The 18,746-nt window shown below is 41.9% G+C and overlaps 1 protein-coding gene across 2 annotated transcripts in view; it reads left to right on the top strand.

Annotated features, from left to right (window-relative positions):
* The window catches only part of LOC144729737 (estrogen receptor beta-like), a 124,603-nt gene that overhangs the window by 28,889 nt on the left and 76,968 nt on the right, over positions 1-18,746 (top strand). For both annotated transcript variants that reach the window (XM_078610197.1, XM_078610196.1), the window contains 2 exons: positions 9,378-9,619; positions 11,218-11,334. In XM_078610197.1, coding sequence (XP_078466323.1) covers positions 9,378-9,619; positions 11,218-11,334 — 359 coding nt within the window. The remainder of the gene's footprint in view (positions 1-9,377; positions 9,620-11,217; positions 11,335-18,746) is intronic.

Here is an 18,746-nt window from a genome sequence, read left to right as displayed (position 1 = left end):
GGGTCTACACGAGAAGAGTCTACACGAGACGAGTGATGTGTGTGTAGCCAGAGGCATAGGGTTTACACGAGGCGAGTCTACACGAGACGAGTGAGGTGTGTGTAGCTAGAGGCTTGGAGTCTACACGAGTTCAGTACGGTGTGTTATAAGAAGAGAAGAGGTTACGAGTTGTACCGGTGTCTGGTGACCGTACGCGGAAGAATAGAGACTACACGTTGTATCGAGATAAGTGAAGATTTAATAAAAGAAGTGTGTTACCCGTCAAGGAGTTTCCTGCCGTCATTTCCAATACTTCATATGCATTGTCTGAAACTGATTGGTCCACATCAGAGACAGCTTTCTTTTGAGCCTGGTACTGGCAAAGGAGGTCCCATGATGTAAATACATACTATCGATCATACTCTTGAAAAGACTGATGAATCACATACTATTATGCTTAGCAATGTTGGTAGGTGACCATAATGGGCCAAGCTTATATCCATTTTAACTACAGATTGACTGCCAAGTGTCTGCTTAATCACTACCACAACGTTATGGTGTTTTAAGTATTTCCAAGCAGGCTTAGTGGCTGATATTTTCTAACATTTCACAGATTCCTAAGCATAGTGAAAGGAAACAAGAACATTTATATTAAGTCGTGAATAATTGTAGATGATTTTCATATAATGGGCATAACAGTGGAAAGAAAGATAAGGTCATATAAAGTTATCTTCTGTTTTCAATGTTATACCCCCCCATCCCCACAACTGCATTCACTCACTAGATGCACTTTGAATTTAATAAACATATCCCAGCAGAAAATAAATATATTTCTTGATCTTCAAATCCAGGCAACCACAGCGACTTTGACTTCTTACTATGTAGGTTTTCCCAGGTATGCTGCTGTGCAGCTCTAAGATGTGTTTGTTTTTTGGTCGTACCACGTGTTGTTCTGCACGATGCCCAAAAAATGTTATTCCATGTGCTCGGTATCTTCTTGAAGAACTGGAGAAGCTTGTTGAACAACCTGAAAAGAAAACAACGGAGACCTTTCTGAATTTTTCATCATTTGACCGTGCACGCCGTCTCTTGAGGTTTCTGAACTGAAGTCTAGAAAGTGGTCACTCGGGGCTAGGTCTGGGCTGGACGATTGATGGTTTTTGTTCCTCGATGCCGTATTATCTTATCTTCCTGTCCACTGACACGTGCGAGCCAAGTGAGCATGGGGCCCTTGCTGTACGGGTGGGGTTATCCGCTGGCGGTTTGTGGAGCTAAGTCAAAACCAAACCGCGATACGTTGGCCTCTCAAGACGTACCTGAATATGGCTCGGGACCAATCAGAGCTAGGACAGGGCTGACGATGCATTTGTTACTGCAGCTTGAGGCAGTATATAACTTTCAACACAGCGTCACCGCGTCATCTCCTTGCTTCTCGACGTGTTCATTGCGTGTGAGGTCATTAGCCCGGCTGGGGTTCTGCAGTGGGAAAAAAACCCAGAAGGCTTCCTGAAATGCGCCAGGCTAGCTTGGCACGGCTTGGTCGAAGAGTGGCAAAGAGGTATCCTACAGCAGCCGGGACCTACTGGGACTTGTGACCCGTAACGTTTATCATGAATGTAAAATTTACACCACAAGGCAATGCTCTATGCCTGTTTCTCGTTCAAGGCATTCATGTTTTATTGTTGTGGTGTGGTCGCATACACTTGGTTCGTGCAGGTGTGATGAACAGACATGGCACAGCATGTCTATCTACCTATTTACCTGGCGCTCGTCCATGCTGGGGTATCACCAATTTGGAAGCCTTTCACGCCACTTCATTGGGTTGGGCTGATAATGGTCCACGGAGCCGAATGGTGATCATGACCAACACATTCGTATTTTATGAAATCGCGGCAGTAAAAATGTGTATTACAACGTAACAACCGTGGTGTAATGTGTGATTGCTGCTGAATTTTTATAACCAGAAGCATAGGGTATGACTACAAATGTGTAATTCTAAGGCCTATTACTTAGCGTTGCAATTAAATGATGGTGCCAGAGGTTTAAACAAAGCACTTCTGTCACATAGTTAAATTACAAAAGTTATTCTACCGTTCAAGCAACAGTAAAGTCTTTACGTTTGACAGCATCTGTTAAAACGTGTGCATATGATCTGGGCTATTTCCTGCCTTACACAGAACAGCTATTCTTTATAACCTGTAGCAAAATTAAAGTTAAAGGCGCAGTGCAGTACATGTTTACCACCTCGCCTGGTATACAGGAGGTCGTGGGTTCGATCGTCACCCTATATATATGGAGTTTGGATGTTCTCCCTGTGGTCGGCGGATTTTTCTCCGGGTTCTCCGGGTTTTCCCTCCACATTTAAAAACATGCGTTTAGAGTATTTGGCTGCTATAAATTTACACATGATACGCCACTTCGTTGTGCTATCATTTGTGACCAGATCGCTTCTGAAAAAGAGCTATATAGCTCAGTGGGCCTTACCTGGTAAAATAAAAAAAATAGTTTAGTTTTAATAGTTTTTAATTGCTCACGCCACTTCTGGTGGAAGGGCATCCATGAGTGAAAGCTCTCGAGAATACCTCTTGAGGATATTTGGCCTACTCTATCACACTAACTAGACATCTTGGCACAGGTGGGATCATCCACACTTTACACCACCATACTCGAGATGCCGGTGGACGATCTGCCGATCCACGGGGGAGTTTAAGTGCCACGCGCAAGGAAATTGAATCAAACTGGGGACCTCTTGATTGCAGGTCCAACGTGCTAATCAGTAGACCACGGCAGCGTCCCATGCACACTTCACAGCATGGAACGTAATTTTTCCTTTGGTATCCTTTAGCGAGGCTTTTAAAGATTTTATTATTTGTTTTTAGTTGATTTCAATAAAATGTAAAGGCATTTTTTTTGCGCGAGTTCCTGCATATGCCACATTTTGAATAGCCTTGTAAGTCTTACCATCCCCATGATTGCACAACTTCAGTTAATTGTATTCACGGTAAGTCTCCAGCCAGCAACCTTGGTCTGGCCTTCGCCTTTAGTAACGTACTTCCTTTGTGGAAAGTTTTCAAAGCTTCTATTTTTTTTCGTAGGAAAAATTATTCATAGGTTCCTCAGCACTGCCATTATAATAGTGTGCTTCGGAACGATGTGATGTGGAATTTAAGGTGGCAGAGTATAGTAATACGTAAAAAAAATAGGCCCAGGTTTTTGTATGCCTTTCATGCAAATGCTGCGACTCCTTAACATAATTTGCGAGAGCGCACCTTCGTGGCATAGCTGAGGCTTTGTGGTAATAACCTGCCCGGCAGTTTTCAGAGTCTTTTTGTTCATGGTCTGTGACACTTTACCTTGTTGCTTATTCCCCCCCCCCCCCCAAGCTGTGTGAAAGCAATCATAAATCAATGTTTTGATTTTGTTTGGTAATTTTTTAAGTTGCAAACATAATCTCTGTGCATTTATATTACCTTTTAAATGTGTTATAGCTCTCTCTCTCTCTTATATTTAATGCTCACATGTCCGTTGCATAGCACTCTCATTCCTTTGGATTGCACTCTCATAATCACGTCTTTTGAATTGCACTCTCATACTCACAGTCCCTTTGGATTATACCCGTTGGGTTGCACTTCCTCGTCGAAGAGGCCGCTCTTCTTCTCCTTCTTTTCTACAGTTACATGCTAATTTCTCACATTAACATCATGCTAATCTCTCACATTAACATAGCCACTTCCGTGCCCTCTAATTTCTCACGTTAACATCATGCTAATCTCTCACATTAACATAGCCACTTCCGTGCCCTCTAATTTCTCACATTAACATCATGCTAATCTCTCACATTAACATAGCCACTTCCGTGCCCTCTAATTTCTCACATTAACATCATGCTAATCTCTCACATTAACATAACCACTTCCGTGCCCTCTAATTTCTCACATTAACATCATGCTAATCCCTCACTTTAATATAGTCACTTTCGTGCCCTCATCGAGGAGGCCGCTCTCCTATCTTACAGTTACATGCTAATTTCTCACATTAACATCACTAGCCCTGGCCACTTCTTTATGACCCTTGAGCTACACCCATTTCAAACCTTTTAAAACAGTCTGCCTCAGCAGCAGACCACGCTTTCCCACCTGATGATGGACGCTTGTGTTGCGCCCGAAACGTCGTGATTTATTTTATACGTACGTGACTTTACCGAAAGAACCAAAGAGTAATAATAATAAATAAACAAATAATCCTTAACACTGTCAAAGCATATTTTAATGTTAACTTTTGCTACACTTTTGCCTGCCCATGTGGTCTTATTTGTTAATGCTGTTTTAAGTGTAAAATTATACACACACACACAGTCTATGATTGTTTAATCGTCAATCATTTTACATTCACTGTTGAACGAAGGCCTCATCAGACCTTTACCGTCCCACATGATCCTCCGATACTATTATCCACGTTCTGCGTACGGGCTCATCCCCATTGTGTGCCACCTTTTGTGGTGGTCATCCTCTTGATCGCGTTTCCACCTTGGGTTTGCCGTTCTATCAAAAGTCTCTTTCACCAGCTACCGTCGCTTCCAGCAGTGTCTCCTGCCCAATCAGCTTGCTTTTCCTCGCAGTAGTCATAATGTAATAGCTCTAATTGGCATTTATGTTCTGATCCATTGTTCCTCTTTCATCCTCTTAGTTTCATTTCCAACATTAATCTCCTCTTTGTGCTTCTGTTTGTATTCGTAAACTTTTTTTTTCATGACACTGATTGAATACTTTCTACTTTAGGCACATTGGTTTTGTTTTTCATTTTCAGAATAAATGTCTCAAATGCGCTCCACTCAAATGCACCCCGCATTTGAAAGAAGTTCTACATAAAGTGAGGGAAAAAAGTATTTGATCCCCTGCTGATTTTGTACATCTGCCCACTGACAAAGAAATGATCAGTCTATAATTTTAATGGTAGGTTTATTTGAACAGTGAGAGACGGAATAACAACAAAAAAAATCCAGAAAAACGCATGTCAAAAATGTTATAAATTGATTTGCATTTTAATCAGGGAAATAAGTATTTGACCCCTCTGCAAAACATGACTTAGTACTTGGTGGCAAAACCCTTGTTGGCAATCACAGAGGTCAGACGTTTCTTGTAGTTGGCCACCAGGTTTGCACACATCTCAGGAGGGATTTTGTCCCGTTCCTCTTTGCAGATCTTCTCCAAGTCATTACGGTTTCGAGGCTGACGTTTGCCTTCTCGAACCTTCAGCTCCCTCCACAGATTTTCTATGGGATTAAGGTCTGGAGACAGGCTAGGCCACTCCAGGACCTTAATGTGCTTCTTCTTGAGCCACTCCTTTGTTGCCTTGGCCGTGTGTTTTGGGTCATTGTCATGCTGGAATACCCATCCACGACTCATTTTCAATGCCCTGGCTGAGGGAAGGGGGTTCTCACCCAAGATTTGATGGTACATGGCCCCGTCCATCGTCCCTTTGATGCGGTGAAGTTGTCCTGTCCCCTTAGCAGAAAAACACCCCCAAAGCATAATGTTTCCACCTCCATGTTTGACGGTGGGGATGGTGTTCTTGGGGTCATAGGCAGCATTCCTCCTCCTCCAAACACGGCGAGTTGAGTTGATGCCAAAGAGCTCCATTTTGGTCTCATCTGACCACAACACTTTCACCCAGTTGTCCTCTGAATCATTCAGATGTTCAATGGCAAACTTCAGACGGGCATGTATATGTGCTTTCTTGAGCAGGGGGACCTTGCGGGCGCTGCAGGATTTCAGTCCTTCACGGCGTAGTGTTTTACCAACTGTTTTCTTTGTGACTATGGTCCCAGCTGCCTTGAGATTATTGACAAGATCCTCCTGTGTAGTTCTGGGCTGATTACTCACCTTTCTCATGATCATTGCAACTCGACGAGGTGAGATCTTGCATGGAGCCCCAGGCCGATGGAGATTGCCAGTTCTTTTGTGTTTCTTCCAATTGGGAATAATCGCACCAACTGTTGTCACCTTCTCACCAAGCTGCTTGGCGATGGTCTTGTAGCCCATTCCAGCCTTGTGTAGGTCTACAATCTTGTCCCTGACATCCTTGGAGAGCTCTTTGGTCTTGGCCATTGTGGAGAGTTTGGAATCTGATTGATTGCTTCCGTGAACATGTGTCTTTTATACAGGTAACAAGCTGAGATTAGGAGCACTCCCTTTAAGAGTGTGATCCTAATCTCAGCTCGTCACCTGTATAAAAGACACCTGGGAGCCAGAAATCTTTCTGATTGAGAGGGGGTCATATACTTATTTCCCTCATTAAAATGCAAATCAATTTATAACATTTTTGACATGCGTTTTTTCTGGATTTTGTTGTTGTTATTCTGTCCCTCACTGTTCAAATAACCCTACCATTAAAATTATAGAATGATCATTTCTTTGTCAGTGGGCAAACGTACAAAATCGGCAGGGGATCAAATACTTTTTTCCCTCACTGTACGAACGTAATGCACTTGCTCGCATCTTCATTTCATCATTTCGATCCCAGTCTAACTTCAGCAGTTGCCTTAGCTATACAAAGTCTGCTGTGTTTTCCAGTTGTCCCTCCAGCTGTTATTTCCTTTTATATTACATTATCTCACTTTTATTTAAAGCCCGCTTTGCAGTCTTATTTGTTAAGTTCTTCATTAGTTTCCTGGAGTTCGTTACCATTGCTTATAATGACTGCCATTATTTATCCAATTTTGTTTTTGGAAAAATATATTTGAGTGCCATTGAATAATCTTGGTGAGAGCATTTCTCCTTTCTTGACTTCTTTGCGGATTAGCATTTTGTTACCCTCTGTATGCATTGTCAAAGTCTTTAAAAAAACATAAGCAAAACCATTTGCATAAACGGAAGAGTTGCATGGTTACTGTATTGCATAGAGAAATAGTTTTCTATATTTAAGCATTATAACTATATGCTGATGGGGAAAAATATATATAATAAAGAAGATGGCCATGATTTAGAATGTAATTTCACACATGAGTAAAGTGTAAAATTAACAAAATTTCGCATTTTATTTTCCTACGTTATTTTTTGTGTTAATGCAAGTTGCACACATACTTTAAATTGGCGAATTCTCTTCGTAATTGTACATTCACCCAGCATGGTTTCCCAAATACATTTTTTTTGCTGGAAACTTCCAATCACCTTGCGAGGTATCGTATTTAAGTTTTTAAATTAATGTTGAATGCTGCTGGGGTTCAATCCGCAGACTCCTGGCACACGTGTAAGTTCTACACATTTTGCTTTGACATCGAAATTTAGTGAATCTGGCCATATTTCAGTCCCCTTCCTTTTGCTTAAAGTAAGGCCAAGAACCAGAAATGAAAGCAGAAGAATATGTAATGTCCTTCTTTTGAAGTATGTCAAAATACTTTTTTTCGTGTTAAAGCCAACTTGCCTCTAGGGACATTTTTATGCTCGGAATAGCTGAGTGTGTTGAGATATTAACATATTTAGTAACATTTTTCGATTTAAAGCTTTCGTGACTGCAGGGATTCATCTTCTTGGTTATTTCGGTAAAGTCACGTCGAAGGGAAATAATAAAATAAAATATAAATACAACATAATAAAATACAATTCTCACGACGTTTCGGCCACATCACAAGCAGCCGTCAGAAAATTAGGATGTAACTGCAAGTAACTGCTAATTTTCTGACTTTAACATCCTGCTAATTCTCTCACTTTAACACAGCTTATTCAATGCTAAATTCTTCTGTTGATATGTAAACTCCTTTGTCAAGGCGCTCTTCTCCTCCCACCCAGCTTAAAATACGCTACCAAGCTTAGCAGTGTTCATTGGAGCGCTGTCTTTCAGACAGCTCTGTCTTCACCTGAAGACGGCTGCTTGTGATGTGGCCGAAACGTCGTGAGAATTGTATTTTATTATGTTTTATTATTTTATTAGGTCCCTTCTACGTGACTTTACCGAAAGAACCAAGAAGATATTTAGTAACACTTTAATTTAGCGTCTTCATATAAGATTGGTCCAGTGAGCTGTGCACATCTTTTTTGTTCCTTTTATACTGAAGTTCCCGTACAATTCCAGTTGGATACATGCACACAGTGGGAACCTTTTCTTTGTGAAAAAAAAAAAACTTTGCTGTAGATTGAGAGCCCACGATAGCTCGCCGTTTCGAAGAGCAACTTGGGATCGCTTGTGTTCTATGAGGGTGGTACGTCAGGCGTAGCATCACTTCCTCACGGACGATGCGTTTGTCGCTCGTTTTCCACAAAGCTCGCTTTCGTTATAACGATGTTGAAAAACATTTTGGGGGATTATTTACAGGCTTTTACATTTCTTAAGGAAATAATTTGCCGCATTAGTAAAAGCCTTTACTGGAAAGGAGTTAGTCGTGTTGGTTGCTCGGAAAAGATACATTCGCCTCTGTCATGCGGTACTGATTATTTTACTAAAAAATATTTTCTGGGTCACTTGCAAGCGTTTTATTTTACAAGACTAGATAACAATTCATGGAATTGGTAATGTTACAGGTGTGCCCTGAATTCAAGGCCCAAAGTACTTGCAATAAAAGAGTGTTAAGCTCGTGTTATTTACGATACAAAGCGCACAGACCACGTAATGGAACATGTGAAATTATCATGACTCATCGTTAAGGTTTTCAGGCAGTGGAGTTTGTAGTTGAATAAGTTAAATAAATGCATATTGAGTGTGGTCCACATACAGGGGACATTTTGGGGGCTGGTTGTATGCAGTTGATGCCTAGTGAAGGAGGCTTCACTGGCATTGCCTAATTTTGTACCAATTGCCCACAATAACGTAGGATATATTGTTTTCTAAATACCGCTACGTAGGTTTTTGTGGTTGTGTTCTACGACTCTTCGGTGCGATTCGGGTTGTACCGCTTGCTGTTCAGCATGATGCCTGATCCTTTGCTGCATGTGCCGAGAGCTTTATTGGGGAACATTTCAGCAGTAATATTGTAAAATTAACGTATGTTTTATGTATGTTTAACTTCTTTCGCGCCGCACATAGCCAACCGTGCTAATCGGAAGTGCGCACATTAAATAACTTTATTGAAGATAGGATTCTTGTGAGCTGCACCAATGCACATTTATACACAATGAGGTCACGTACATCGTCCGGCGAGGAAAATACTATTCCTGAAGAAGCTCCCAGCAAGTGGAACAAAACAACACGATCGTAAAATGCTTCGGAGAGAGCAACCGCAGATGACGTATTTCATTGTGATGCAACTGTTGTTTGTAAATGGAGCTTTTTTTTTATCGCAGCCAGCGTGTTTATATTCAACAACACACCCGTCGCTGGTCAGCGCGCTGCGCCGGCAGCACCGCGTAGTGCCGAGCGCATTAATGAGCGCATAACCCACTGGTTTGGTTTATGCGCTTTGGCAGATCCAGCTCAGATCCAGAGGCGCCCGAGGCGGGCGGCGGTTCGTGCGCGGGAGGCAGGGGGCCCGGGGGGTGCGAGCCGGTGTCGGGTGGCTCCACGTGCAGCTCCCCGACGGCGGCCGTGAGCCCACGCTCGCTGCGCGAGACGCACTACTGCGCTGTGTGCAGCGACCTGGCGTCCGGATACCACTATGGCGTGTGGTCGTGCGAGGGCTGCAAGGCGTTCTTCAAGCGCAGCATACAAGGTGGACGCTTTGCGCGGCGTGGGAGAACGGGGGCCCCGGGCCTATCCCGAGCGACGCGCGCTGTCGTGTGTCGTCACGTGTGCGTTTCCGCGTTGTGTACGGTGGTGGTAATAAAGTTTGTGAAACGAGTCGAAAGTGGTCCCCTGCTCAAATGAGGAGTTGAGCCGAGCGGCGCTCATGTCCCGTTTGCAGCCCTGAGCCAATGGTGGATATACCACGTCCCTATAGCGTAGCGTGGGCAAGTATATCCCAAGTACCACTGCTGTTGAGGGGTCAACTGCAACCAGGATTTTCAAATCCACTCATTCGCTGCTGAGCCACCTGAGAATTTGGTGGTTCTGCATTTGGTCTTTCACAACGCAATCATGGAATATATGTTTCGCAGATGGGTATAATTTGCAAGTCGGGGTAATTTTACTAATCTAGAAATTGTGGACCGTAATGCCGACACATGGCCCACTATTTTTTTTGCAAGACTAGGCCATATGCGGGTCACTCCTCATGCTGTGGTCGCCAATTGAACTTGGGTCACTGGATTCATTCATTGCACTCTCAGATATGCTTCTGCGGCCGTCTGGAACGCTCTTGCTTCCGATATTAGGAAGCCACAGGAGCGATGCACTTTTCAATCTAAATTGAAAACTAATTTTTTTCGAACTGCTTTTGGTGTCCAGTTTTCCTTACCCCGCACTTCCAATTAGCACAGTCGGCTACGTGCGGCACGAAATAAGTTTAACATACATACTACATACATACAACTCTTGTCTCCACGTGCAATATTTTTGTTCCATATTGTTTTTTTTTAATGGCATACTTTGGATTTTTCTCCCATTGTTCCTTTTCCCAATTTTGGTATAACCGTGCTCAATTCAATCAACGCATACACACTTATACATGACGCCTTCAGTAGCAGAGTTTCTTGCTGGCCTCTTTGGGGCATTTTAGGCCTTGCTGAACAGCTGTGATGAATCAAATGTAGAAACCACGTGATCAAATATGGCAGTGCCCCTGCAGTATGCTAAACGATAAGAGTCGTGAGCGTTTATCTACTTTTGTCTTTTGAGGTGTAACGACAAGTGAATTTTAACTAAGAATGACGCTGCAATATGACAACTCCAAGAATCATGACGTTATTTACAATATTTCACGCGAGTATGAATGTCATACCAATTTTACGAGGTAATATTTACCAAATTTAGATTTTTATTTGGTTGTCTTTTTTCCCCAAATTATCCAGATCGTGCTATTTGGCATCGCGTAAATAATAAAGAATTCATTTGTAACCCTCGGAGGGCACTTTGGAGAACAGTGCACAGAAGGAGTTATCTCAGAACTACTACTTAAAACCCCTTCAAGTGAGCTCTTATCCACACTCGGGGCAGCACTTTCATAGTCAGCCATTGTAAGTGCAAAACCTAGATTTTAAAATGATTGTTTTTTGTGGAGTCATTGGTGATTGAGGTGAGACTTGTGAACGAACTACACTTGAGAACCCGCTTTAATCATGGGCGGCCATCTGAAAACCACCCTCATAAATTAATTTATTTCCCCCACTCCTGGCTGCCTCCTTTGCCCCGTGTGTGCGGTGCATGTGACAGGCAAGACAAACTACATCTGCCCAGCTACAAACCAGTGCACCATTGACAAGAACCGGCGGAAGAGCTGCCAGGCGTGTCGGCTCCGCAAGTGCCATGAGGTCGGGATGGTTCGAGATGGTACGCCAGCATTTGCAGGCTTCACTAACCCTTACCCACTTCTCCTGCCAGGATCACACTTCATCCACCACCACCTCTTAACTCGCCCCACTCACGGTGTCAAAAACTAAAAATGCAGGGATGCGGTTTTGCGTTATGTATTTTGTGCGTATCGTGTAACGGAAATTTCCCAGTGCTCTTTTTTTATTATCGACAGCTTGCCTCTGCCATCATGATGCGCTCGCGAGTCGCATATTTTCGAAAGCGAAAAGATTTGCAATTATGTAATAAGCAAGGATATACGTCCAGGCTACTTGATATCCGTGCAAACGATGGAAGCTCAACATGGGCAGATGACCAAAGACCCTGACATCGGAAAAAAGATGGGGAACAAATTATGCGTTATGTATTGTTTGTTCTATCTTTGAAGTTTAAGGTAATTTGACAGAACCAGATCACGGCTTGCCACCTCTGTGCAACTCGCGCCCACAGGAAGAACACAGCGGAACATTTGTTTCAGTGGAAGTGAAACAAGGTTATTCCATTGTCATTGTGGCCTCAATGAATGTTACATTCTAGATTTGAAGCTTTCGTGACTGCAAGGATTCATATTCTTAGGTTTTTTCGGTAAAGTCACGTAGGTAAAACATCAAAATTATTAAAATAAAATAAAAATCACGACGTTTCGGAGGCAACACAAGTCTCCGTCATCAGGTGGGACCGTCACAGCCAGATTAGCTTGTTATCTCGGCATGCCGAAACGTCGTGATTTTTATTTTATTTTATTTTTATTAATTTTGATGTTTTACCTACGTGACTTTACCGAAAAAACCTAAGAATATGAATGTTACATATTTCCGGATATTTTGTCCATGCACAAAGCTTTTGTAGGTACCTTTCAATATATATTTTAAATCCCATCATGTTTAGGAAAGTTTACTGGAGGCACAGGGGTCTTTTCAGGCTTTTTAAAATATTTATTAAGTTCCCAAAATATAATCCATTGTGGATAAAACGGTAAATGCACAAGATAATTTTAAAGATGCCATAGCTCGCGTATATGCTTGGTGGAAACGAATTATTTGTGTTCTCTTTGTGAAGACATCTTACGACCAACACGTTACTTGTTTCTTTATACCAAAGGACTTGACAAGCCTCGAGGCTTGCAAGGAAGTGTCACAAACCAGACACCATGTAACCGCGGCACAGTTGTCGGCAGTTATAGGCAGACTTGGACAGCATCTAGCTGCCGTGTAGGAATTTGGAACGGATCTGTTTCACGTGTAAATCAATGGACGTGGATGGAACGTAGTACAGGACGTATTTAGATATTACCAAAGAGGGATACACTGTGGAGAGGGCATTGGTCAGTGTCAGGATAAATGTCTCTAACTTGCCTTTTGCCCATCCAAGGACGGGTGTATTGCAGTAAATCTGAAACTTGCAAGCGAAAAGCAGACCGCGACGTGATATTCATTGCATTAATTCGAGTGCAATTTGTAAGAGCGCGGTGACACAGACCTATTTAATTTTAAGGTTATAATCTCGTGTTCATCATGACGTCCTTTTTACTTCGATGTCTCAATAGCGTTACGGAGATCGCGTGACTTGAGGGTTCTGCCTTTGTAGTGAGGGCTCTAAGTTGACGCCGAGGAGGGGGGTGGAGGCCACTAATTATTATGAATGGGGGGGGGGGGTGTCCATTTGGAGGATGTGACCTTATAATGATTATTAATGACGGGGGCTGTTCAATGTGGAGTGACGTCACCTGTTCATGATTATTAATGAGGAGGGCTGGTCGACGTGAAGTGACGTCACGAGCGTTGCATACAGACATTCTTAGCTCAATATAGTCGGTAATAATTATAGGGTGGTGTCCATTTGGAGGACGTCACCCGCTCATGAATATTAATGAGGGGCTGGTCGATGTGGAGTGATGTCACGAGCGTTAAGGACAGACATTCCTGGGTGATTATAGTAGGTAATTATTGACATGGCATTGTGTGGAAAAAATTTGTAAAAGCTTTGTAAAAATAACGACAAGATTGTAGAGTGAATAGCTTGCGAGCATGGATAACAAGAAAATGCAGCATGATTGTACATTCTCGTGTTTTTAGGATGCAAGTAATTACGTTCATCATCATCAGCCATGGTCTATCCACTGCTAAATGAAGGCATCCTTAAGCAGTTGTCAACAATCGCGGTCATGCAGTGCCACAATCCATGTAGCGACTGCCCACGAGCCAATGTCATCGCTCCATTTCTCCGTTGGTCATCCTCTTGGGCATGCTCCTGCCCTTTTTAGCTGCCACTATGTTAATCTCAACCACCGGTCATCACCACTTCTGATGATGTGTCCTGCCCAATCCCACTTATTTTTATGGACAGTCAACAAAACGGGTGTTGAGATGTTCAAACGCCAAATAGAAGCCTTATGCAAGACGACATCAAGTCTGCACTAAACACACATACTTTTGGTGAACATGCAAATAAAACATGCTCTGGTAATTTTTGCATTGTCTTTGAAACTGATTGGCCTACACCAGAAGACAGCCTTATTCATGGCCTAGTCTCATTAGTGTCAGACCAGGTAACAATGTCGAAAAGCAAACCGTACTAAGACAATGCACGTATCAGAGCATTTATAACTCGCGGTGATCAGCTATATCGTGGGATCTTTTTTTATTTATTCTGGCAAAAAAAAAGAGTCGTCATGTCCCTAACTTGTCTTTGTCCTCTGATCTGTTTTTTCCATTTCCTATCTCTCAATATAATTCTGAGCATGCATCTCCATGTTTCTTATTTTTATCTTTTTGTTCCATTTTCTTTGTCCACGTCCATGATTCTGATCCATATGTCATTGCAGATAATTTAGACTGATATATAACAAATTATATTCATTGGTTATAGCAATTGTGTGCAGCGCACAAAGGCATGTGCGCCAAGTTCGATAAACAATTGAAGGTCAGAGGCACACAAGTGGAAAACACGTCAGCGTGTGTACAGTAAAACCTTGGATTGCGAGCATAATTCGTTCCGGAAACGTGTTTGTAATCCAAAGCACTCGTATATCAAAGCACTCGTATATCAGTTGTGATCACATGACGCTCGGCAGACAAAGCGTATACACATACTTCTCGTATTGCAAGACCTCGCTCGTTTATCAAATGAATATTTAAAATTTTTGCTCGTCTTGCAAAACACTCGCAGACCAAGTTACTCGCAATCCACCTGGGCAGTTATTTAGGATGGATAAAAATTCTGAAATAAAGAGGAGGGATATTCGCAGGTTGGACTGATTTTGGAAAACTGCACCGATTTTACTTCATAAGAAACTAAAAAATAAATTTGGATATATTACCGACTGATTTAATATAATACTATATATGTGTGTGTCTTGTATATGTATGTTTGTCATTGCTTCGGAGTACAGACAATGTCCTTATATTTTCAAGCTGATGAGAACTCATTGGGGTTTAAGGTCTCTTTCAAAGTGGACCTGGGGTAGAAAAGTAAATTGCAGGTATATGACAATTGCACAAAGTATTTGATAAAAATGTATAAATTTGAGCAAAAACGATTACAGCAAACGAGGATCACAAGAAAATCAACAGTACGGAAAATACATTTGAAAAAAAAACTACAAAGAGCAAATAAACAACATTACGTGAAAAAAATCCAGCTAACCAAGTTAGGGGATATAATTATAATGAGATTTCAAAATTAAATGCACCAAAACGTCAGAAAAAAAATACAAGCTTGATTTTATTTTTAATTTAAAAGCTTCAATATTTAGCAGATGCAAATACCTGTCCAGATTTAAAATTAAATTTACTTGCTTTCAAAGGAATAATATCACTTCATGCCACATTTGCCTTGCCAGAGTTGATCTTTATTAATCAGCACTGCAAGCTCATTACAATGCAGGCCTCGCCAGACTCGATCGGCGCGTGCCTCGCACCCTCACGGGGACAGCGTCGATCCTCCGGCATTTCAGAGGAATGAGATTTGATTCGTTCTGCGAGGTACACACGGCAATTCCCCCCCCCCCCACCACATCATCCTCCTGCTTCTCCTCCTCCACACTGATATTGCATTGCCACGAGTCAGTCTCGCGCAATATCAGTAATCGTAGTCCAGTTTTGCGTGACACTGTCAACAGGGTAGTGACCAAAATGGGACCTTTTTTGCCAGTATCAAACTTTGAAAAAATAAGAATAGGTTTTACCCTTTCTGGCAATAAAACAGGAGGTATTAAGATGCTCAAACACCAAGTATAAACCTTTTGCAAGGAATCAAGTTTGCATTAACCACAAGTACTTTTTGGTGAACATGCAAATCAACATGCTCTGATAATATATGCATTGTATTTTGAAACTGATTGGCCTAAACCATAGACAGCCTTCTTTATGCCTAGTCTCACCAGTGTCAGATCAGAGAAGGTCCTAAAGAAGCCTGTCTCTGTTGTAGGCCAAACAATGCACATATTATCAGAGCATGTTTGTTTGCATGTTCACCACAAGTACGTGTGGTTAATGCAAACTTGATTCCTTGCAAAAGGTTTCTATTTAGTGTTTGAACATCTTAACACCTGTTTTATTGCCAGAAAGATCAAAACCTATTCATATTTTTGAATAAGGTAATGACCGTTCATCCCGAAGCGACAGTCGTCGATTTCTAGAAGGGGAGGGGGCTTCGTTAGATTCCAGTAGAACTCCTCTTGACGACGGTGATTGGTTCCACGAAACCGGTCGTAAAGTGATTTTGTCGTTAAGCGAGTATAGGAAATACATGTTAAAGGCTTTATTCGTTCCTGTAGGATCGAAAGTTACCCTTTTCACCCCGAAAAATTACTTCATATATTTAAACAATGGGTATCCACACATAAAGATACTAACAACGTTATAAACACATAATATTAAAAGAAACATGGTTAATCAATGCATTAATTAATATTTACTGTACTTACAACAGCCCATTGTTAATAGTGGAATGGTCGGAAAACGAACACATTGGGCTCTATGGAGGCACTATACTACTGTACACTACACTACTATACACTACACTACTCTACACTACTACACGCTACACTACACATTGGGCTCTATGGAGGCCCGTCGTTAAGTGATCAGTCGTTAACAGGGGTGGTCGTAAAGCATATCGATTAGTGGTAATCACATTTATCAGGTACAATAAAATGTATGTTCCAAGGTATATGTCTCACGCCTAGAGAAGTGGTGGTATATATATATTTTTTACGTGTTGAGGGGGTAAGAACAGGGTTAGACATTGTAAATGAGATTTTGGAAGAGGTATTACACTCAGGCCAGTCCCATGTGCTTATTATAGCATTGGCTGTGATGTATTTATTGCTACTTATCCAGAGAAATCCCAGGTATAAGCCTTTGTAAAAGTAATGATAAATTGCCATATGGACATGGTTTTTAAGCTCCCTGTTTCAATGGTGCCAACTGTAATTTAAAAGCATAGATATCATAAATGAGCTAAAATGCCTGGGCCAGCACAAGTTATGATTATGTAAAAATAAGGTGGAGTCCTGTAACAGTCTCGAGCACTTAACTGTGGGAATTTCATTTCATAAGCGAACGTATGATTGTTCCCCTTGTTAATTTCAGCGACAAAATAATACCGACGTTTTGAATGTTACATTCAAAGCCTGCTGTTTGAATTCCACGGCGCTTTAAAAGGCTTGTTTTAGCCGAAGCACCGTGGATATTGAGGCCAGAAAAATACGTTCACAACAGTCTGAAGCAGATCAAAACGCTGCAAGAGGTATTGTACGTCCGCACGGGCAGCGCGGTAAATTGTGGGCGCTTTCACAAATTCCTGGATGCTTGGCCAGCATGGATCAGTTGGTCTAAAATGCCCTCTTGAGGGGGCTCCCTATTGCAGAGGCCCTTCGGTCAACAGTGGCTTTAGTGAACAATTGGGAGGCCATCCCTTTAACCTTAACCTTTTACACATCGTCCGTAATATATTCACTTCACTCAACAAAACCAGTCGAATTTCGATTTAAAGCTTTCGTGACTGCAGGGATTCATCTTCTTGGTTCTTTCGGTAAAGTCACGTAGAATGAAAATAATAAAATAATAAAAATAAAACATAATAAAATAATTCTCACGACGATTCGGCCACAAGGCAAGCAGCCGTCTTCAGGTGGAGAACAGGTCTGTCGAGAACAGGTCTGTCATTCAGACTCTGCCTTCTCGACAGACCTGTTCTCCACCTGAAGACGGCTGCTTGTGTTGTGGCCGAAACGTCGTGAGAATTATTTTATTAGGTTTTATTTTTATTATTTTCCTTCTACGTGACTTTACCGAAAAAACCAAGAAGAAAAAAAACCAGTCGAACTTAATATATTGTCCCTTCCTCATGCCAATTTATATCCCAAGTTGCTCCTCGCAATCCACTGTCAAATCAATGAAGGTAGTGCCATGGTTATAATTACTGGAATGACTCCAGGTGAATAATATCACCCACTTGCACGCCCTGTTGTGTAACGTGTATGAGACGATAGGCTTTGGCTTCTCAAACTGCTAACCACACTGACTCAGTACACAGCATGTGGCAATTCAAATGTATGCTCTATCCCAGGGTACTTGAACTTTATTTTCCAGAGGACCACACAATCAAATGTTTTATGTGCTTTGGAGGGGCTACTCGACATCACTGCGCGTGTACAAATGTTACGACAACATCATGTGATGATGTTATAATATCCTGCAGCCACTAATTTATGCTACTTTTCTCCAGGTCTTCTCCCCTCTCTTGTTCATCTCACTTTCATCCCATCGATATTTGTCTCTTGTCAGCAGATCTCTCATCTGTATCTCATGTTGATCTGTCTTTTATCTCACTAAATCCGTATGTCTTCATGTCAAGGCGAGCCGTGTGTGTATATATATCCCTGCAAGCCACCCCAAGAGTCAGTTGAAAAACTCGGCCATAAAAAGTTAACAGTGTAGCTAGAATCCCTACAATTGTTACCGCTAATATGGCAGAATCGTTTCCACGAGTGGGATCTGCTAAGAGAGTTTGGTTTAGAGTGTTTTAAATCCAGTTTCCCTCTTTATTTTCAGTGGTCACATGGATTTTTCTCCGGGGTCCTCCGGTTCCCCCCCCCACATTTAGAATGAACGTGCATTTTGATTATTTGGCTGCTATAAATTTCCACATAACCACTTCGTTGAGCTCTCGTTTTATAGCCAGGCCGCTTCTGAAAAAGAGCTGCATAGCTCAGTGGGTCTTCTCTTGTAAAATAAAAGAGTAAATAGGTTTTTTTTTATGACCTCTATTCATATTTACGATTCAAGTGCAGTTTTCCGGTTTGGGCTAAGCGTTGAGCATTTCCTCTCTCAATCCTTTAACTCGTGACAACAACGCCCGCAGTAGTGCGCATTGAAAGTTTCACT

This window comes from Lampetra planeri, chromosome 33 (genome assembly GCF_965212315.1).
Source record: "Lampetra planeri chromosome 33, kcLamPlan1.2.h2, whole genome shotgun sequence".
NCBI lineage: Eukaryota > Metazoa > Chordata > Hyperoartia > Petromyzontiformes > Petromyzontidae > Lampetra > Lampetra planeri.
Note: the sequence above shows the minus strand (reverse complement) of the source record. Positions and strands in the feature narration are given on the sequence as shown.